General features: G+C 46.5%; 2 protein-coding genes and 1 non-coding gene across 3 annotated transcripts; 1 reads left to right on the top strand and 2 right to left on the bottom strand.

Moving 5' to 3' along the window:
• Positions 1-1,652: 1,652 nt before the first annotated feature.
• Positions 1,653-9,203, top strand: LOC131723174 (tripartite motif-containing protein 16-like). The gene is made up of 6 exons (XM_059016668.1): positions 1,653-2,295; positions 4,388-4,483; positions 4,652-4,885; positions 5,040-5,193; positions 6,125-6,190; positions 7,294-9,203. Exons 1-6 carry the CDS (start codon positions 1,708-1,710, stop codon positions 7,827-7,829), a joined length of 1,674 nt encoding a protein of 557 aa, XP_058872651.1. The 5' UTR covers positions 1,653-1,707; the 3' UTR covers positions 7,830-9,203.
• Positions 9,204-16,623: 7,420 nt separating this feature from the next.
• LOC117965770 (eukaryotic translation initiation factor 3 subunit D-like) lies at positions 16,624-21,564 on the bottom strand. Its single transcript, XM_059016720.1, has 3 exons — positions 21,335-21,564; positions 17,225-17,417; positions 16,624-16,815 (listed from the first exon to the last, which is right to left on the bottom strand). The coding sequence occupies exons 1-3, from the start codon at positions 21,547-21,549 to the stop codon at positions 16,639-16,641; spliced, it is 585 nt and encodes a 194-aa protein (XP_058872703.1). The 5' UTR covers positions 21,550-21,564; the 3' UTR covers positions 16,624-16,638.
• On the bottom strand, positions 20,811-20,905 carry LOC131723229 (small Cajal body-specific RNA 18). The gene has a single exon (XR_009320181.1). It is a non-coding gene; the product is annotated as a small Cajal body-specific RNA 18 (non-coding RNA).
• Positions 21,565-21,720: the final 156 nt, after the last annotated feature.

The following is a 21,720-nucleotide window of genomic DNA, read 5'->3' as shown; positions in this document are numbered from 1 at the left end:
ATGTAGAACCCGCCAGAACTGAAAAGCCAAACCACTTCCATCAGCCAATGGAAGGGCGAGAATAAGAGCCAATCAGAACGCATTCTGTTTGACCAATGAAAATACGGGTAGGGCTCGCGGACCTATTTTCCTCGTGGCCAATCAGAACGCAGACGGCTCTGTGTGTGTCCGGGATATCCGTGACGTGTGTGTGACTGAAAATATAAATAAAAATGGTCTGATTTTAAATGAAAAAAAGACAAATATCTTGCTATTTGGTTCGGAGAAAATGATACAAAATACTAGTTCAAATTTCTCTCGTGTTACTTATAACACCACAGCATTGGAGAGAGCCGACACTTTCAAATATCTAGGGGTTTATATTGACACAACTCTTCAATTTGATAAACCCATTAAAGATGTATGTAGTAAAATTGGAAGGAAGCTTGGAGGATTGTGTGGTCAGCGCCACTGTGTAAGCTTTACAGCAAGGTTTAAATGAGTTACTTGTGTTCCCTATTCTAGACTATAATGATGTGATCTGCGGGTCTGCTAGTGAGGAATCGCTGAAGAAGATCGATACAATGTGTAACAGGATGTGTATCTGTGTGCTCCCGTGTACTCCGCTAGCGCATCACTGCAGCGCGTATTCTACATTAAACTTGCTATCGCCTGCTAACACAAGGAATTATCACTGGAATCGGATCCTCTTTAAAGGGGCACACAACACATTACCAGTTTATTTAAACAGCTTGTTTCTGAGTTTACCTGTAAATACAGCCTATCGTAATGTCTGAGACACACAATACTTTAATATACCGTCTGGAAAAAGTGCCGCGGGAAGAAAGTCTCTCGTTTTTTTCTGCTGCTACAGACTGGAAGCTGTTACCCGCAGGACTGAGACCTGACATCTCCTGTGGGAATTAAAAAAACAAACCCTGTTGTTCTAGTGCTTAAACACGCCTTGTGTGTGTGCTGTGTAAATCTGATGTGTACTTTGTGTATTGTCTTGTCATTATGCGTTTTTATTATTTTTATTTTTGAAACCTGTAACCTGCTGCTGTTATTTCTAGCACGCCTTTGTAAACGAGCTACTTGTAGCTCACATGGCCTTCCTAAATAAAGTATTAAAAATAAATAAATAAATAATAAAGAGCGCGTCACGTTTACGGTTATAACCGCACTGAAATATACTGGCTTTGAAACAAGAAAAGACAACCGATGTAGCTGCGCAGCAGAGACAAGAGAACGAGGCAAGCGCGTTTATTGTTTGGAAAGTAACTGTAATGTTTTTACTGCCATTAAAAGCTAAACGCGTTACATTACCTCGTTAATGACTAAAGTAATATTATTACAGTAAGGCGTTACTAAAGTAACGAGATGCCGTTCAAACCGTCATCAAAAACATACGTGTAACAGAACATTCCTTAATTTTACATATTATAGGTTTGGAGCTAAAACACAAAGTCAGACTCTTCAGCCGTGATATTAAACAGTTGTTAATATCAGTTGTTTCATTCCTAATCTTAACATTGTAATATTTGTTGGTGGATTTAGAAACAGTTTCATAGAGTATCTGATTCTGCAGTTTCTGCTCCTCCTGCTTGTCTAAACCTGGCCTCAGTCCCAAACCCCACCTCTTAGAGCTTTACTCAATTCCAGGAAATCAGCACAGTGAAGTTTTGTTTCTTGTGAAATCGTCAGTCTCTCCGTCTCACTGCAGCAGAAATGGCAGAAGCGAATATTCTGGTAGCGCATGACCAGTTTAGTTGTCCAGTGTGTCTGGAGATATTGAAGGATCCAGTCACTATTCCATGTGGACACAGTTACTGTATGGGGTGTATTAAGAACTGCTGGGATCAGACTGATCATACAGGTGTCTACAGATGCCCCCAGTGCAGTGAGACCTTTACCCAAAGGCCTGTTCTGTGCAGAAACACCATGCTGACTGAAGTTGTGGAGAAATTAAAGAAGACAGGACTCAATCCTCCTCCTGCTCAAAGTTATGCTGGACCTGGAGATGTGCCGTGTGATTTCTGCACTGGGAGAAAGTTCAAAGCTGTGAAATCCTGTTTGACGTGCCTGGCCTCTTACTGTGAAACACACGTCAAGCCACACTATGAGGGGGCTGCTTTCAAGAGGCACAAGCTGATCAATGCAATTGGAAATCTGGAGCAGAAGCTTTGTGCTGAACACCAGAAGGTTTTGGAGGTCTTCTGTAGAACCGATCAGACGTGTATTTGCTTGTTGTGTACAGACAAGGAACACAAGAGCCATGATACAGTCTCAGCTGAGGCAGAAAGGAGTGTGAAACAGGTAAGGGTTTGAACCATTTCCTTGTAGCTGTCCTAGAAGATAAGAATTCCCAGGGATATTTAACATGTCTGTTTACTAGGTTATACAGTTTCACATCAGATCAGATTTTAATTGTATATTAAGAGCTATTTAAAGAGCCCTAGTTTTTTAATTGCTCTTTCTAAACTATGATGTACTACAATGTATTTCAGGGTGTAACAGGGGTGTTGTTACGGGTGTGGCTATCGCTGATTGACAGGAGAGACACAGGAGGTTTTCTTTGATAGAAAAACACAAAACATTCAAAACAAAACACTGCTTGAAAACAACTAGAAAATAAAAGTTGACCAAACAAGAAAGGAGGTCCCGCTCCAGGAACAGTCTCCCTGACACCTCCTCTCTAGACTTGGGTGGGATTAAAATCTGGATTTGAATATACCCTACCATATCTAGCACACACTTGATCATCAAAAACATTATTTACAATCAAACAAAAACACACTATTTACACGTGCAGGACCTCAGCCCTGCCTCACAGGGTAAGAAGGATTTGTTCAGCTGTTTTGTGGTGCATTGGAATTTGTTGTGTAAAATTAGCATGATTTATATTCCTAGTGTTTTTATATGTATCTTGCAACTTAATAAAATCATAGATCAGTTTCATTGTTTAAGATATTATAGTTTAATTGGTAACACTGTTTAAAAATGACATTCCCAGCAAAGCCAAGCACCTAATTTAAAAAACAAAAATATGACCAAGATTAATTGAGAGGAACGCGAAGTTACAGAGAGAACTGCCAGTGACTCTCTCTACAGCACGGATAGTTTACGTGTTTTCAGGGTATTGGCGCAGCAAAAGTAAATCAGACAAAAGCACCATTTCACTTTTAATTTGTAGTTTCCAACACTCTTATGTGAAATGTAGAAAACAAAGGAAATCCCTGTCATACAGTAAGAGAAACAAGTCGCCAAAGGAAGGTAACAATGTCCATCTCCTCCTCCTTCTTTTCGTGTTTTATTTATTTATTGTTTTTTTTTCTTTGCAGACCCCAGGCACTTGTATCCACACATATGTATATTACAGGACATCCGAGTTTAATGACAATTAATGTATATTGTCGACATGGAAATATACTTATTGTGATGTCTGTATCATTTATATTAAACGATTTATTGATATTTTAAATGAACTAGGGGTTTCTGTGTTTTTAGGCTTTTTTTTACATTTCTTCACAATTTTCAATTCTGTTTTGAATTCCACGAGTGTGTGAATCCTCTCTATTGAACTGTAATATAGCTTTAAATCCCACGAGCAATAACAACCCTCCGTTTCTAATTGTAATCTCGTTTTAAATCTCACCAGCGTGTGCAATCCTCCAATAGAAATGCAGGAATGTGCTGCCACTCAGTTTAAAGTATTCAGAATGAATCAATGATAGATACAAGTCAGGAAGGAGGGGCATTGCCTGACTGCTATGAGAGATGTTTTTTTTTTTTTTTAGGTTTTAAGTTATTTTATTGTATTTATTCACATGGAAAGGGATGAAGTCAACGTGAATTGAGTAACCATGTCCAGTGTTTTTCTGGTGTTTATTGGGTATACACTGATTTCATTGTTTTGTATCAGGGCTGTTTTATCTGTGTTTATCAGATAAAACCAGAAATCAGAAGCTCTAAATATCCAGTTTCCTAGGTGCTTCACAAAACAAACATGTAACACATGCTAGATCAGCCATCATTCACTGTTACTAGTATGAAACAGTACCATCTAGTGGACAGCTACTGTGGATCAAATGTCTTTTTGTATTGCTTGCAGCTGTGCACTAGATGGTGTTGTATCTTACTACTATACACACATGTTGTCTGATCGAGTCTGTGCTACAGATGTCTATGGCGTGCAACTGGAACTGAAGAGCAAAATATATTCAAGAACAACTGAGAATTATTGCAAACATTGTAAAGAGGTAAGGGGTACAAGAAAATAGAAAATATATATAAACTAAATGATTCTGTCAGTTTCAATAGCATACTTAAACAGGTCTGTGATTGGTGTGAAAGGATATCACTCAATGCTCCATCAGAAATGTCACTGTGTCACTGTGTTTCTACACAGAAGCAGCTGGGAGAGACACAGACAGAAATACAACAGAGAATCCAGGAGAGACTGAAAGAAATTGAGGAGCTGAAAAAGGCTGTGGAGTCACTGAAAGTGGGTATTGACAAGAGGGGGGTATTATTATTATTATTATTATTATTATTATTATTATTATTATTAACAGATTGACTGGAACACATCTACAGAAGTTTACTGTCTATGCCTGATGTGTTTTTGATATCAATTCTAACCATGTCTCCTCTACTGTGTTCTTTCACTCAGAGATCTGCATGCATAGAAATAAAGGAAAGTGAGAAGATCTTTACTGAGCTGATCCGATCCATTGAGAAGATCCACACTGAGGTTATTGAGCTGATTGGAGCTAACGAGAAGGCTGCAGTGAATCAGGCTGAAGGACGCATGAAGAAACTGGAGCAGAAGATTGCTGAGCTAAGAAGGAGAAACGCTGAGCTGAAACAGCTTTCAGAGACAGAGGATCACATCCATTTTCTACAGGTAACATCACTGCTTGTTAGAAAATCTCAAATCCATAACTGGGACGGTTTCAGACAGACCTCCCCAATTGAATGAATCCTTGCTTTTCCCCAGGAATGTTTTGGACCCCATTCTGTTTCACTGAAAACTCCTTTTCTCCACTTTCCTGTTGTAGAATTTCCAGTCTCTCTGTGCCCCTCCTGATGCTGGAGACTTACCCAGCGTTACTGTCAATACAGGCATCTCTTTTGAGGCTGTGAGGAAAGCTGTATCTGAACTTAAAGACCATATTGAGGACTTCTGCAAGGGGGAATTAATAACAAAAACAGGTTGGTGTGAAATAGTTTCCTTTGGTAGAGATTTCTAAAATAGACCATGGCTTGAGGAGGGACATGACTTGCAAGACATTAATAAAGACCTTTTGCAGATTGCTGGCTATATAAATAATGTAGTATTGAGAAGGGAGGAGGCAGCAGAGAGGAGGAAGGAGTGAGGAGGCAGCAGGGAGGAGGGAGCAAGGAGGGCAGAGCAGGGAGCATTGGAGAGGGAGCATGGACGGAGAAGAGAGAATTAAGCAGGGAGCATGGAGGAGAGGGTGGAAGAGAGAGGAGGGAGCATGAAGGAGAGATCAGGGAGGAGACAGAAAAGAGGCAACAGGGATGAGGGAGCAGAGAGAGGGGAGCATGAAGACTGGAAGAGACAGCCGGGAGGAGGGAGTATGAAAGAGTGAGCAAGGAGGAGGGAGCACATAAGTGGGAGGAGGCAACATGGAGGAGGGATCAGTGAGAAGGGAGCAGGGAGGACGGAGCAGGGAGTGATGAAGCAGACTGGAGGGAGAAGGGTGCATGCAGGAGGGAGCAGGGAGGTGGTAGGAGGGAGAATGGATAATGGAACGGACTGATGAAGCAGAGAGGAGGAAGTGATGTGAGGATGGAGCAGACAGTGACTGTTGTATGTTTGATGCACAAGGGTGTCCTAATATGGACACCGTACTGTTGGGCAAAGATATGTGATGGAGAGGAAGGAACACAAGACTCCAGTGCAGTGGCAGACGTGTTCACATTGACTTTGGCTGCTGCTCTGATACAGAAGGAATACATATTCATTGTAATCATGAACATCTTGAAGTACAGATTTTTAAATCCTGAAATTCCGTGAATAAGCCTTGTTTCTTTTCAGATTGCTGTTTGGAGTCTTGTGTGTGTGTTGTTTATTAATCCACATGTTTCAATTCTATTTCTCTCTCTCTCTTCTGCCCAGTGAATGAAGTTGCAGTTTACAGTCTGCAGGCTCCAGAGCCAAGGAACAGAGCTGAGTTTTTAAAATGTAAGTCTGTTTTCACTGAAACATTTGATTGAAAGATGTGTCACTCCATTGAGAGAAGAGCTAACACTACAGAACAGGGAGGGGTGGAGCTTGAGGGCAGCAATTATTATTATTTATTAGTAATTGTGAAGCCATTAATTTACACTCCTCTCCAACAAGTATTGGTTCAGATGAATACATGCAGAATGACTGGGGGAGGGGCATTTGTTGCCTGTTTTTCCACTCAGACATTTCTCTCCCTAAATATCTTGGTATCCCTGAATAGATAATCATCCCATCTTTTAATACATGTACAATGCATGTGAAACCAGTTGTGGGGTAAAATGAACAGCTATCCCTCCCAGTCATCCTGTGCTGGTAGTAAATGTATATTGCAGTATCACTGCACTTGTGGGATGGATTGCTCATTAAAATATTAGACAGATATTTGAAGAGTGGATGATATTCTATTGAAGATATTTAGTAAGCAAGGGGTCTGAGTGGGTAAAATGGCAACACATACCCTGTAGGAACATTAAGTGAACTGTAATTGTATGCAGAGCTGCATTTGATTGGTTCCAATTGAAGAAGTTTGATAAGATTGAGGAATTATAATGAACAAAACAATCAAACAGCAAGAGGGTTTAAAGGGTTCATAAGGACCTTTGTATTTTATTGTGTTGCATGCTCCCATGTGTTGCTACAACTGTTTACGTGAGGTGTGTGTATTGTTTTAATTATTTTTATTTTTTTTTACATTTTGACCACTTTTTTATACTTATAGATAGCTTCCCATGTAACTGCATGGGCCTCTCAGAACTACATTTCCCATCATCCTCCTGCTCACATATGTAATTGAGATGGAATTACCAGTGAGCAGGAGGATGATGGGAAATGTAGTTCTGAGAGGTCCATGCCAGTCCGCGGGAAGCCATCTTGAGGCAGAAAATGCAATTTAAAAGTTTAAAAAAGTGGTCAAAATGTATTAAAAAAAATAATTAAAACAACACACACACCTTCCATAAACAGGATGTGAAGATGCAGCAGACAATGACTGTTGATTTTCTCAGTGATTTGACTTTTCTAACCGTCTCTCCTCTACCCGTCCTCTTCTCTTCAATCAGATTCCTGTCAGCTCACACTGGACCCCAACACAGCGCATAGAGAGCTCTGTCTGTCTGAAGGGAACAGAAAGGTGACATGGAGGAGAGAGACCCAGCGATGTGCTGATGATCACCCAGAGAGATTTGATCGCTATACCCAAGTGCTTTGCAGAGAGGGTTTGTCTGGGACTCGCTGTTACTGGGAGATTGAGTGCAGTGGGGGAGGGGCTGATATAGGAGTCACATATAAAGGAATCAGCAGGAAAGGAGTGGATCATTCTTGTCGCCTTGGATGCAATGACAAGTCCTGGAGTTTGCGCTGCTCTAGTTCCAGTTACACTGCCCTGCACAATAACAATGAAACTGCAATAACTGCCCCCCGCTCCCCCAGAATAGGAGTGTATCTGCACTTTAATGCCGGCACGCTGTCCTTTTATGGCGTCTCTGACACAATGACCCTCCTGCACAGATTCCAAACCACATTCACTGAGCCCCTCTATCCTGGGTTTTGGCTTCCTTCTTCTGGTTCCTCTGTAACAATCTGCCAGCTGAACTAGACTGTTTTGTGTTGTAAGAAACCCTTTGTATTGAACTCCCTGTCTGTCCTCTCCACTCCTCGGGTGAAGGGAATGTTCAATATGACACAACTTTGGATGAAAGTTAGGGGGTAAAACGGCGCCACCTGCAGAGCGAAACGAGGTGAATTATTTGTTTTTAGCAATGAATGGATTTCATACGAAGAAACTGTATTTAATTTATTTTTTAAGAATTGTTATGTTTTATATATATTTTAGAAAATGGCATCCAATAGTCAGTGCTGTAACAGTTTTTAAAAAAGTGAACTTAAGTTTGCTTTATTGTGTGTGTGTTTTTGTTTTTTGATTTCCATAAAATGTTTAATATTTCAGATTTTAGTAATGTGATTTAATAAAAAAAATTAACGTCATAGACTGACTTTTTCTTATTTCTTAATACTCATTAACATGGTTTTTCAAATGAGAATGAGAAAGAAAGAGGGGAATGAGAGAGAAAGAGGTCTGGTAAAGCATAGGGAAGCATTGTAAAGCACAGAGAGGTCTGGTAAAGCATAGGGAAGCATTGTAAAGCACAGAGAGGTCTGGTAAAGCATAGGGAAGCATTGTAAAGCACAGGGTGGTCTGGTAAAGCATAGGGAAGCATTGTAAAGCACAGAGAGGTCTGGTAAAGCATAGGGAAGCATTGTAAAGCAAAGAGAGGTGTGGTAAAGCATAGGGAAGCATTGTAAAGCACAGAGAGGTATGGTAAAGCATAGGGAAGCATTGTAAAGCACAGGGAGGTCTGGTAAAGCATAGGGAAGCATTGTAAAGCACAGGGAGGTCTGGTAAAGCATAGGGAAGCATTGTAAAACACAGAGAGGTCTGGTAAAGCATAGGGAAGCATTGTAAAGCACAGAGAGGTCTGGTAAAGCATATGGGAAGCATTGTAAAGCACAGAGAGGTCTGGTAAAGCATAGGGAAGCATTGTAAACCACAGAAGGGTCTGGTAAAGCATAGTGAAGCATTGTAAAACACAGAGAGGTCTGATAAAGCATAGGGAAGCATTGTAAAGCACAGAGAGGTCTGGTAAAGCATATGGGAAGCATTGTAAAACACAGAGAGGTCTGGTAAAGCATAGGGAAGCATTGTAAAGCTCAGAGGTGTGGTAAAGCATAGGGAAGCATTGTAAAGCACAGAGAGGTCTGGTAAAGCATATGGGAAGCATTGTAAAACACAGAGGGGTCTGGTAAAGCATAGGGAAGCATTGTAAAGCACAGGGAGGTCTGGTAAAGCATAGGGTAGCATTGTAAGGCACAGAGATATCTGGTAAAGCATAGGGAAGCATTGTAAACCACAGGGAGGTCTGGTAAAGCATAGAGAAGCATTGTAAAGCACAGGGAGGTCTGGTGAAGCATAGGGAAGCATTGTAAAGAACAGTGAGCTACAGTAAAGCATAGGGAAGCATTGTAAAGCACAGAGAGGTGTGGTAAAGCATAGGGAAGCATTGTAAAGCACAGGGAGGTCTGGTAAAGCATAGGGTAGCATTGTAAAACACAGAGGGGTCTGGTAAAGCATAGGGAAGCATTGTAAAGCACAGAGAGGTGTGGTAAAGCATAGGGAAGCATTGTAAAGCACAGGGAGGTCTGGTAAAGCATATGGTAGCATTGTAAACCACAGAGACATCTGGTAAAGCATAGGGAAGCATTGTAAAGCACAGAGAGGTGTGGTAAAGCATAGGGAAGCATTGTAAAGCACAGGGAGGTCTGGTAAAGCATAGGGTAGCATTGTAAGGCACAGAGATGTCTGGTAAAGCATAGGGAAGCATTGTAAACCACAGGGAGGTCTGGTAAAGCATAGAGAAGCATTGTAAAGCACAGGGAGGTCTGGTAAAGCATAGGGAAGCATTGTAAAGAACAGAGAGCTACAGTAAAGCATAGGGAAGCATTGTAAAGCACAGAGAGGTGTGGTAAAGCATAGGGAAGCATTGTAAAGCACAGGGAGGTCTGGTAAAGCATAGGGTAGCATTGTAAACCACAGAGAGTTCTGGTAAAGTATAGGGAAGCACTGTAAAGCACAGAGAGGTGTGGTAAAGCATAGGGAAGCATTGTAAAACACAGAGGGGTCTGGTAAAGCATAGGGAAGCATTGTAAAGCACAGAGAGGTGTGGTAAAGCATAGGGCAGCATTGTAAAGCACAGGGAGGTCTGGTAAAGCATATGGTAGCATTGTAAACCACAGAGACGTCTGGTAAAGCATAGGGAAGCATTGTAAAGCACAGAGAGGTCTGGTAAAGCATAGGGAAGCATTGTAAAGCACAGGGAGGTCTGCTAAAGCATAGGGAAGCATTGTAAAGCACAGAGAGGTGTGGTAAAGCAAGAGAAGCATTGTAAAGCACAGAGAGGTCTGGTAAAGCATAGGGAAGCATTGTAAAGCACAGAGAGGTCTGGTAAAGCACAGGGAAGCATTGTAAAGCACAAAGATGTCTAGACTCTAACCCTGGGCTTGAGACTCAGCTCAGTGATTTGGATTCCTGAACAGCTTCTTAGTAAAGGTATTATTCAGCATGCCGTCGCACCGTGAACTAATAAGAAAAGACTTTCAGTACCTGGCAGGCTCTTGTGACATATCAGGCGGGTCATTCTCTTTACTCCTTCTTCTTCTCCTTGGAGTCGGGTCCATGCCTCTCTCTACTGAATCACTCGTTCCTCAGTTAGCTGGGTTTCTCCTCTGCAACACAATTGAAACAAGTCCGTTGTGGGGTTTTGGATTTGGTCCCCACCTGGCTACCGAGTCCCCACTTGGTGGATGTGTAACCACACCTAAGACCCCACTTAGATAGGTAGACAAGAACACAAACACACACACAAACACAAATACACACAGGAACTGACACACACAAATACACACAGGTACTGACACGCACACACACACAAAAATACACACAGGTGCTGACACGCACACACACACACACAGATACTGACCCGCACACAGAGATACTGACACACACACACACACACACACACACACACAGGTACTGACACGCACACACACAAACACACACAGTGCTGGCGCTGGGAAGCTTGTCTGGAGACTTATTGATCCCAGAATCTCATCAAGCAGCTTCTTGAAGGATCCCAGGGTGTCAGCTTCAACAACATTACTGGGGAGTTGGTTCCAGACCCTCACGATTCTCTGTGTAAAAAAAGTGCCTCCTATTTTCTGTTCTGAATGCCCCTTTATCTAATCTCCATTTGTGACCCCTGGTCCTTGTTTCTTTTTTCAGGTTGAAAAAGTCCCCTGGGTCGACATTGTCAATACCTTTAAGGATTTTGAATGTTTGAATCAGATCGCCGCGTAGTCTTCTTTGCTCAAGACTGAATAGATTCAATTCTTTTAGACTGTCTGCATACGACATGTATTGAAGCTGTTCAGGGATGGGTCTGTGCCAGTGTTAACAGCGTGCAGGTGTGGTTTGTATTGAAGCTGTGCAGGGGTGGGGCTGTGCCAGTGTTAACAGCATGCAGGTGTGGTTTGTATTGAAGCTGGGCAGGGCTGTGCCAATGTTAACAGTGTGCAGGTGTGGTTTGTATTGAAGCTGGGCAGCGGTGGGGCTGTGCCAGTGTTAACAGCGTGCAGGTGTGGTTTGTATTGAAGCTGTTACAGGGGTGGGGCTGTGCCAGTGTTAACAGCGTGCAGGTGTGGTTTGTATTGAAGCTGGGCAGGGCTGTGCCAGTGTTAACAGCGTGCAGGTGTGGTTTGTATTGAAGCTGGGCAGGGGTGGGTCTGTGCCAGTGTTAACAGCGTGCATGTGTGGTTTGTATTGAAGCTGGGCAGGGCTGTGCCAGTGTTAACAGCGTGCATGTGTGGTTTGTATTGAAGCTGGGCAGGGCTGTGTCAGTGTTAACAGCATGCAGGTGTGGTTTGTATTGAAGCTGTGCAGGGGTGGGGCTGTGCCAGTGTTAACAGCGTGCAGGTGTGGTTTGTATTGAAGCTGGGCAGGGCTGTGCCAGTGTTAACAGCGTGCAGGTGTGGTTTGTATTGAAGCTGGGCAGGGCTGTGCCAGTGTTAACAGCGTGCAGGTGTGGTTTGTATTGAAGCTGGGCAGGGCTGTGTCAGTGTTAACAGTGTGCAGGTGTGGTTTGTATTGAAGCTGGCAGGGGTGGGTCTGTGCCAGTGTTAACAGCGTGCAGGTGTGGTTTGTATTGAAGCTGTGCAGGGGTGGGTCTGTGCCAGTGTTAACAGCGTGCAGGTGTGGTTTGTATTGAAGCTGGGCAGGGGTGGGGCTGTGCCAGTGTTAACAGCGTGCAGGTGTGGTTTGTATTGAAGCTGGGCAGGGCTGTGTCAGTGTTAACAGCGTGCAGGTGTGGTTTGTATTGAAGCTGGGCAGGGGTGTGTCTGTGCCAGTGTTAACATCGTGCAGGTGTGGTTTGTATTGAAGCTGGGCAGGGCTGTGTCAGTGTTAACAGTGTGCAGGTGTGGTTTGTATTGAAGCTGGCAGGGGTGGGTCTGTGCCAGTGTTAACAGCGTGCAGGTGTGGTTTGTATTGAAGCTGTGCAGGGGTGGGTCTGTGCCAGTGTTAACAGCGTGCAGGTGTGGTTTGTATTGAAGCTGGGCAGGGGTGGGGCTGTGCCAGTGTTAACAGCGTGCAGGTGTGGTTTGTATTGAAGCTGGGCAGGGCTGTGTCAGTGTTAACAGCGTGCAGGTGTGGTTTGTATTGAAGCTGGGCAGGGGTGTGTCTGTGCCAGTGTTAACAGCGTGCAGTTGTGGTTTGTATTGAAGTTGGGCAGGGCTGTGCCAGTGTTAACAGCGTGCAGGTGTGGTTTGTATTGAAGCTGGGCAGGGCTGTGTCAGTGTTAACAGCGTGCATGTGTGGTTTGTATTGAAGCTGTGCAGGGCTGTGCCAGTGTTAACAGCGTGCAGGTGTGGTTTGTATTGAAGCTGGGCAGGGGTGGGGCTGTGCCAGTGTTAACAGCATGCAGGTGTGGTTTGTATTGAAGCTGGGCAGGGCTGTGCCAGTGTTAACAGCGTGCAGGTGTGGTTTGTATTGAAGCTGTGCAGGGGTGGGTCTGTGCCAGTGTTAACATCGTGCAGGTGTGGTTTGCATTGAAGCTGTGCAGGGGTGGGGCTGTGCCAGTGTTAACAGCGTGCAGGTGTGGTTTGTATTGAAGCTGTGCAGGGATGGGTCTGTGCCAGTGTTAACAGCGTGCAGGTGTGGTTTGTATTGAAGCTGGGCAGGGCTGTGCCAGTGTTAACAGAGTGCAGGTGTGGTTTGTATTGAAGCTGGGCAGGGCTGTGCCAGTGTTAACATCGTGCAGGTGTGGTTTGTATTGAAGCTGTGCAGGGATGGGTCTATGCCAGTGTTAACAGCGTGCAGGTGTGGTTTGTATTGAAGCTGGGCAGGGCTGTGCCAGTGTTAACAGCATGCAGGTGTGGTTTGTATTGAAGCTGGGCAGGGCTGTGCCAGTGTTAACAGCGTGCAGGTGTGGTTTGTATTGAAGCTGGACAGGGCTGTGCCAGTGTTAACAGCGTGCAGGTGTGGTTTGTATTGAAGCTGGGCAGGGGTGGGGCTGTGCCAGTGTTAACAGCGTGCAGGTGTGCTTTGTATTGAAGCTGGGCAGGGGTGGGGCTGTGCCAGTGTTAACAGCGTGCAGGTGTGGTTTGTATTGAAGCTGGGCAGGGCTGTGCCAGTGTTAACATCGTGCAGGTGTGGTTTGTATTGAAGCTGTGCAGGGCTGTGCCAGTGTTAACAGCGTGCAGGTGTGGTTTGTATTGAAGCTGGGCAGGGGTGGGGCTGTGCCAGTGTTAACAGCATGCAGGTGTGGTTTGTATTGAAGCTGGGCAGGGCTGTGCCAGTGTTAACAGCGTGCAGGTGTGGTTTGTATTGAAGCTGTGCAGGGGTGGGTCTGTGCCAGTGTTAACATCGTGCAGGTGTGGTTTGCATTGAAGCTGTGCAGGGGTGGGGCTGTGCCAGTGTTAACAGCGTGCAGGTGTGGTTTGTATTGAAGCTGTGCAGGGATGGGTCTGTGCCAGTGTTAACAGCGTGCAGGTGTGGTTTGTATTGAAGCTGGGCAGGGCTGTGCCAGTGTTAACAGAGTGCAGGTGTGGTTTGTATTGAAGCTGGGCAGGGCTGTGCCAGTGTTAACATCGTGCAGGTGTGGTTTGTATTGAAGCTGTGCAGGGATGGGTCTATGCCAGTGTTAACAGCGTGCAGGTGTGGTTTGTATTGAAGCTGGGCAGGGCTGTGCCAGTGTTAACAGCATGCAGGTGTGGTTTGTATTGAAGCTGGGCAGGGCTGTGCCAGTGTTAACAGCGTGCAGGTGTGGTTTGTATTGAAGCTGGACAGGGCTGTGCCAGTGTTAACAGCGTGCAGGTGTGGTTTGTATTGAAGCTGGGCAGGGGTGGGGCTGTGCCAGTGTTAACAGCGTGCAGGTGTGGTTTGTATTGAAGCTGGGCAGGGGTGGGGCTGTGCCAGTGTTAACAGCGTGCAGGTGTGGTTTGTATTGAAGCTGGGCAGGGCTGTGCCAGTGTTAACATCGTGCAGGTGTGGTTTGTATTGAAGCTGTGCAGGGGTGGGGCTGTGCCAGTGTTAACAGCGTGCAGGTGTGGTTTGTATTGAAGCTGGGCAGGGGTGGGACTGTGCCAGTGTTAACAGCGTGCATGTCTGGTTTGTATTGAAGCTGGGCAGGACTGTGCCAGTGTTAACAGCGTGCAGGTGTGGTTTGTATTGAAGCTGTGCAGGGGTGGGACTGTGCCAATGTTAACAGCGTGCAGGTGTGGTTTGTATTGAAGCTGTGCAGGGGTGGGGCTGTGCCAGTGTTAACAGCGTGCAGGTGTGGTTTGTATTGAAGCTGTGCAGGGATGGGTCTGTGCCAGTGTTAACAGCGTGCAGGTGTGGTTTGTATTGAAGCTGGGCAGGGCTGTGCCAGTGTTAACAGCGTGCAGGTGTGGTTTGTATTGAAGCTGGGCAGGGCTGTGCCAGTGTTAACATCGTGCAGGTGTGGTTTGTATTGAAGCTGTGCAGGGATGGGTCTGTGCCAGTGTTAACAGCGTGCAGGTGTGGTTTGTATTGAAGCTGGGCAGGGCTGTGCCAGTGTTAACAGCATGCAGGTGTGGTTTGTATTGAAGCTGTGCAGGGCTGTGCCAGTGTTAACAGCGTGCAGGTGTGGTTTGTATTGAAGCTGTGCAGGGGTGGGTCTGTGCCAGTGTTAACAGCGTGCAGGTGTGGTTTGTATTGAAGCTGGGCAGGGATGGGTCTGTGCCAGTGTTAACAGCGTGCAGGTGTGGTTTGTATTGAAGCTGTGCAGGGCTGTGCCAGTGTTAACAGCGTGCAGGTGTGGTTTGTATTGAAGCTGTGCAGGGATGGGGCTGTGCCAGTGTTAACAGCGTGCAGGTGTGGTTTGTATTGAAGCTGGGCAGGGATGGGTCTGTGCCAGTGTTAACAGCGTGCAGGTGTGGTTTGTATTGAAGCTGTGCAGGGCTGTGCCAGTGATAACAGCGTGCAGGTGTGGTTTGTATTGAAGCTGTGCAGGGCTGTGCCAGTGTTAACAGCGTGCAGGTGTGGTTTGTATTGAAGCTGGGCAGGGACGGGGTTAATTCATCCCTGCTGAATACAGGTGGGACATGTGACTGACTCTTGATTGATCACGCTATAAAAGGGCAGCAGTGTGGAGTAGAGGTCAGGGCTCCGGACTCTTGACCGGAGGGTCGTGGGTTCAATCCCAGGTAGGGGGACACTGCTGCTGTACCCTTGAGCAAGGTACTTTACCTAGATTGCTCCAGTAAAAACCCAACTGTATAAATGGGGAATTGGATGTAAAAATAATGTGATATCTTGTAACAATTGTAAGTCGCCCTGGATAAGGGCGTCTGCAAAGAAATAAATAATAATATCCCGTTTGGAGGAGGAGTTTGGGCTCTGGGTTTGCACGCTGTTTTGTAACGGTAGCGAAGGTGAATGCCCAGCCTACATTATGATTTTGTTTGAACCTTTCATTTTGGGCCCCTATGCCCTTGTTTATCTGTTCCTCTGTAATAAAAGTGTGCTTTAAAACTGCAGCTTCTGACTCTGGGTTTGCTTTCCTGCTGCTGATCAGCCTTGACCGCAATGCTGCCCTGGCTGCACCTGCTTGAGTAGAAATCAAAGCCATGCATCACTTCATCTATGAAATGTGTTGCTGGCCACTGCTTGCATCGCTGTCATTTTAAATATATATTCCCTTTAATAGCGACTGGCAGTCGCACACACTGAGCGGTTCTGGGTTCTGCTGGAGTTATTACAGCATCACTTCCCTCTAAACAGACCTTGACCTGGGTCTGGCAGAGTTCAAAGGTCACCCCGTCACATGATTCGAATGGAACGAGGGCGTGTTCAGGTGTGCAGGTACACGGGATTCTCAAAAGAAGCTCAAAACACCAGGTACAAAATGATACTTAATATTGGACATCAGGCTAAGAGTCCTTCAAAAATGTATGAAGAATGATTTTTTAGGGAAACCTTTTTCAAGAGGATCAGCTAAAAAGATGTACACAAAAAACTGTAAAACAGTACACAGCTGTGACCAAAATATTTGCATCACCTATCATTTTAGGATTGTGTCCAATTAAAAAAAAGAAATCTAAATTATGCTAATATAGTTATTTTATTTAACATCATTGTTATAGGAAAACTACAAAACGACATCGCAAGAGTCTACTGGAAGCCAGAACTGCTGTACAGTATTTCACGTTAGATTTCGAAACGTCACATTTGTCAGTTTTAAGTAGATGGGAAACGACAGCGTTGTGTAATTCAGTAAGTTAACGCGACGTTATTTCAAGCAGGTTTCGTTCGACTCCATGAAGGAAAATGAATTCTACAGGGTGATGCTAAACTTTTGGCCACAGCTGCAGATCAACACAGTGTAAGCCCAGCTATTGCAGCGGCCCTCGCTCTCACCGTCATCCTCCTCGTCCTCCTCTTCCTCCTCCTCGTCTTCGTCCTCGTCCGAGCTGAACGTCCCGTCAGGCAGGCTGTAGGCCCGGATCACTTGCTGTGGAGGAAGGACGGCAGGCTTGTTAAAAACCAAATCGCAAGGACATGCAAGCTCTTCAATGGCTTTCAACACAGAGACTCAAACAAGTAGATCACAACCAAACCCTGATGGTTTGTGAGGCGTTTTGGTGGCTTTTTTTTTACCACAAGGCACCAAGCAGGGGTCAGCAGCTACCTTTCTTTAAAAATAAGAGGCACACACACCTATTAAACTATACTGGAGGTTACAATAGGGATTTTATCTCAGATAGGACAGTGCTTCTCAAACTGGGATATGGTTAAGAAGCATGCTGGGAGGAGGAGATCCTTTCTTGTTGGGGTCCTTCAGGATGAGGTACTAAGATGAACACAGATGTCTATAAATCTCTGATATGGTTAAGAAGCACGCTGGGAGGAGGAGATCCTACCTTGTTGGGGTCCTTCAGGATGAGGTACTTGCCCTCCTCCAGCTTCATGCAGGTGTCGATGACGCAGCGCAGGATGCCCCAGGCGTTCTCCATGCTCAGGTTGATCTGGCTGGCAAACTCGTTGGGTTTGAACTGCTGGGTGCCCAGGATGATGTGGCGCGCGGAGTCCTTCACGTGGTAACGTGACACGTAGCTGCGGAGGGAGGGAGAGGACAGCTCAGCTCAGAAGCCTCTGGTGGCGTCGTCAGCTTAAAAATCCACACGTTTGACCACGGGGAACACAATTATGAGAACATCTCACTGCTTCTGTAGGTTTGATTTCTGCATATGAAATCAAACCGCTGTACTGAAAATTGGAAAATTGTCAAAATAGGAAACTTAGCGATTGTCAAATACAATTGATGACTTTAACAGGGCAGCAGTGTGGAGTAGAGGTTAGGGCTCTGGACTCTTGCCCGGAGGGTCGTGGGTTCAATCCCAGGTGGGGGACACTGCTGCTGTACCCTTGAGCAAGGTACTTTACCCAGATTGCTCCAGTAAAAACCCAACTGTATAAAAGGGTCATTGTATGTAAAAATAATGTGATATCTTGTAACAATTGTAAGTCGCCCTGGATAAGGGCATCTGCTAAAAATTAAATAATAATAATAATAATAACAATAATAATACACATGCAATTCCTTTAAATAAAAACATTTATTCAGAAGTTGAATAAAAAAAACACCCCCTCACTGCAATACTGAGACCCCCCTCCTTACACCCCCTCACTGCAATACTGAGACCCCCCTCCTTACACCACCTCACTGCAATACTGAGACCCCCCTCCTTACACCCCCTCACTGCAATACTGAGACCCCCCTCCTTACACCCCCTCACTGCAATACTGAGACCCCCCTCCTTACACGCCCTCATTGCAATACTGAGACCCCCCTCCTTACACACCCTCACTGCAATACTGAGACCCCCCTCCTTACACCCCCTCACTGCAATACTGAGACCCCCCTCCTTACACCCCCTCACTGCAATACTGAGACCCCCCTCCTTACACCCCCTCACTGCAATACTGAGACCCCCCTCCTTACACCCCCTCACTGCAATACTGAGACCCCCCTCCTTACACCCCCTCATTGCAATACTGAGACCCACCTCCTTACACCCCCTCACTGCAATACTGAGACCCCCTTCCTTACACCCCCTCACTGCAATACTGAGACACCCCTCCTTACACCCCCTCACTGCAATACTGAGACCCCCCTCCTTACACACCCTCACTGCAATACTGAGACCCCCCTCCTTACACCCCCTCATTGCAATACTGAGACCCACCTCCTTACACCCCCTCATTGCAATACTGAGACCCACCTCCTTACACCCCCTCATTGCAATACTGAGACCCCCCTCCTTACACCCCCTCATTGCAATACTGAGACCCCCCTCCTTACACCCCCTCACTGCAATACTGAGACCCCCCTCCTTACACCCCCTCACTGCAATACTGAGACACCCCTCCTTACACCCCCTCACTGCAATACTGAGACCCCCCTCCTTACACACCCTCACTGCAATACTGAGACCCCCCTCCTTACACCCCCTCATTGCAATACTGAGACCCCCCTCCTTACACCCCCTCATTGCAATACTGAGACCCACCTCCTTACACCCCCTCATTGCAATACTGAGACCCACCTCCTTACACCCCCTCATTGCAATACTGAGACCCCCCTCCTTACACCCTCTCACTGCAATACTGAGACCCCCCTCCTTACACCCCCTCACTGCAATACTGAGACCCCCTCCTTACACCCCCTCACTGCAATACTGAGACCCCCCTCCTTACACCCCCTCACTGCAATACTGAGACCCCCCTCCTTACACAACCTCATTGCAATACTGAGACCCCCCTCCTTACACCCCCTCATTGCAATACTGAGACCCCCCTCCTTACACCCCCTCATTGCAATACTGAGACCCCCCTCCTTACACCCCCTCACTGCAATACTGAGACCCCCCTCCTTACACCCCCTCACTGCAATACTGAGACCCCCTCCTTACACCCCCTCATTGCAATACTGAGACCCCCCTCCTTACACACCCTCACTGCAATACTGAGACCCCCTCCTTACACCCCGTCATTGCAATACTGAGACCCCCCTCCTTACACCCCCTCACTGCAATACTGAGACCCCGACACCTCCTTACACCCCCTCATTGCAATACTGAGACCCCCCTCCTTACACCCCCTCACTGCAATACTGAGACCCCCCTCCTTACACCCCCTCACTGCAATACTGAGACCCTGACACCTCCTTACACCCCCTCATTGCAATACTGAGACCCCCCTCCTTACACCCCCTCACTGCAATACTGAGACCCCCCTCCTTACACCCCCTCATTGCAATACTGAGACCCCCCTCCTTACACCCCCTCACTGCAATACTGAGACCCCCCTCCTTACACCCCCTCATTGCAATACTGAGACCCCCCTCCTTACACCCCCTCACTGCAATACTGAGACCCCCCTCCTTACACCCCCTCATTGCAATACTGAGACCCCCCTCCTTACACCTCCTCACTGCTCAACTGGAGAGGTCAGTGTTATTAACTGAAGAGCCCGCTCTGTAGCGTGGAGAGGTCAGTGTTATTAACTGAAGAGCCCGCTCTGTAGTGTGGAGAGGTCAGTGTTATTAACTGAAGAGCCCGCTCTGTAGTGTGGAGAGGTCAGTGTTATTAACTGAAGAGCCCGCTCTGTAGTGGAGAGGTCAGTGTTATTAACTGAAGAGCCCGCTCTGTAGTGTGGAGAGGTCAGTGTTATTAACTGAAGAGCCCGCTCTGTAGTGTGGAGAGGTCAGTGTTATTAACTGAAGAGCCCGCTCTCTAGTGTGGAGAGGTCAGTGTTATTAACTGAAGAGCCCGCTCTGTAGTGTGGAGAGGTCAGTGTTATTAACTGAAGAGCCCGCTCTGTAGTGTGGAGAGGTCAGTGTTATTAACTGAAGAGCCCGCTCTGTAGTGTGGAGAGGTCAGTGTTATTAACTGAAGAGCCCGCTCTGTAGTGGAGAGAGGTCAGTGTTATTAACTGAAGAGCCCGCTCTGTAGTGTGGAGAGGTCAGTGTTATTAACTGAAGAACCCGCTCTGTAGAGGAGAGGTCAGTGTTATTAACTGAAGAACCCGCTCTGTAGTGTGGAGAGGTCAGTGTTATTAACTGAAGAGCCCGCTCTGTAGCAGAGAGGTCAGTGTTATTAACTGAAGAGCCCGCTCTGTAGTGTGGAGAGGTCAGTGTTATTAACTGAAGAGCCCGCTCTGTAGTGTGGAGAGGTCAGTGTTATTAACTGAAGAGCCCGCTCTGTAGTGTGGAGAGGTCAGTGTTATTAACTGAAGAGCCCGCTCTGTAGTGTGGAGAGGTCAGTGTTATTAACTGAAGAGCCCGCTCTGTAGTGTGGAGAGGTCAGTGTTATTAACTGAAGAGCCCGCTCTGTAGTGTGGAGAGGTCAGTGTTATTAACTGAAGAGCCCGCTCTGTAGTGTGGAGAGGTCAGTGTTATTAACTGAAGAGCCCGCTCTGTAGCAGAGAGGTCAGTGTTTCGCTGTCGGGTCTCAGCCTGCGTTCAGCACGGCTCTCTTCAGGGTGTCGATGCATGTTTAGTGACAGCTCAGCTTGCGCAGTGGACCAGTCATCACCGACCCGCAGCTCTGACAGGGGAACGTGGATCCCAGACCACCACCAAAAAGAGGGGCGAGTCCGTGCACTGCTACTGACAAATATAGTCCTTCGGTGTAAGACTGAAATGACCAGGCCCGGTTCTCTTACCCCAGTCTGAGGTACGCCAAAATGAGTCCAGCTGAACTGAGCCCAGGCCCGGTTCTCTTACCCCAGTCTGAGGTACGCCAAAATGAGTCCAGCTGAACTGAGCCCAGGCCCGGTACTCTTACCCCAGTCTGAGGTACCCCAAAATGAGTCCAGCTGGACTGAGCCCAGGCCCGGTTCTCTTACCCCAGTCTGAGGTACGCCAAAATGAGTCCAGCTGAACTGAGCCCAGGCCCGGATCTCTTACCCCAGTTTGAGGTACCCCAAAATGAGTCCAGCTGGACTGAGCCCAGGCCCGGTTCTCTTACCCCAGTTTGAGGTACTCCGATCCAGCCAGCATGGCGCAGCAGGTCCAGCGGGCCAGCTTGTAGCTGTTGTTCTTCAGCTCAGTGGCCAGCACAGCGCCCCTCTGGGAGTCCAGTTTCTGACGCCAGTCCACACCGTTACAGTGCTGGAACGAGACAGACAGACAGACAGACAGGGCTTCAGCAGGGAGCAGGGTTTCAAAGGCCTGACCCTGCATGGAAAAGCAGGCTACAGCGCCTCACCTCCACCGCGTGTGGTTTCACAACCACTGCAAACACAGTACAGGCACCGTGACTATCTGAATAGAGAGAGGACAGACCTGTGTAAAATCTACAGCCGATAGAGTGATCTGAAAAGGTCTGTACAGCTGTGTCTGTACTCTAACCCT

This window comes from Acipenser ruthenus, chromosome 53 (assembly GCF_902713425.1).
Source record: "Acipenser ruthenus chromosome 53, fAciRut3.2 maternal haplotype, whole genome shotgun sequence".
Lineage (NCBI taxonomy): Eukaryota > Metazoa > Chordata > Actinopteri > Acipenseriformes > Acipenseridae > Acipenser > Acipenser ruthenus.
The sequence above is the reverse complement of the archived record's forward strand: the minus strand, read 5'-3'. Positions and strand labels throughout refer to the sequence as shown.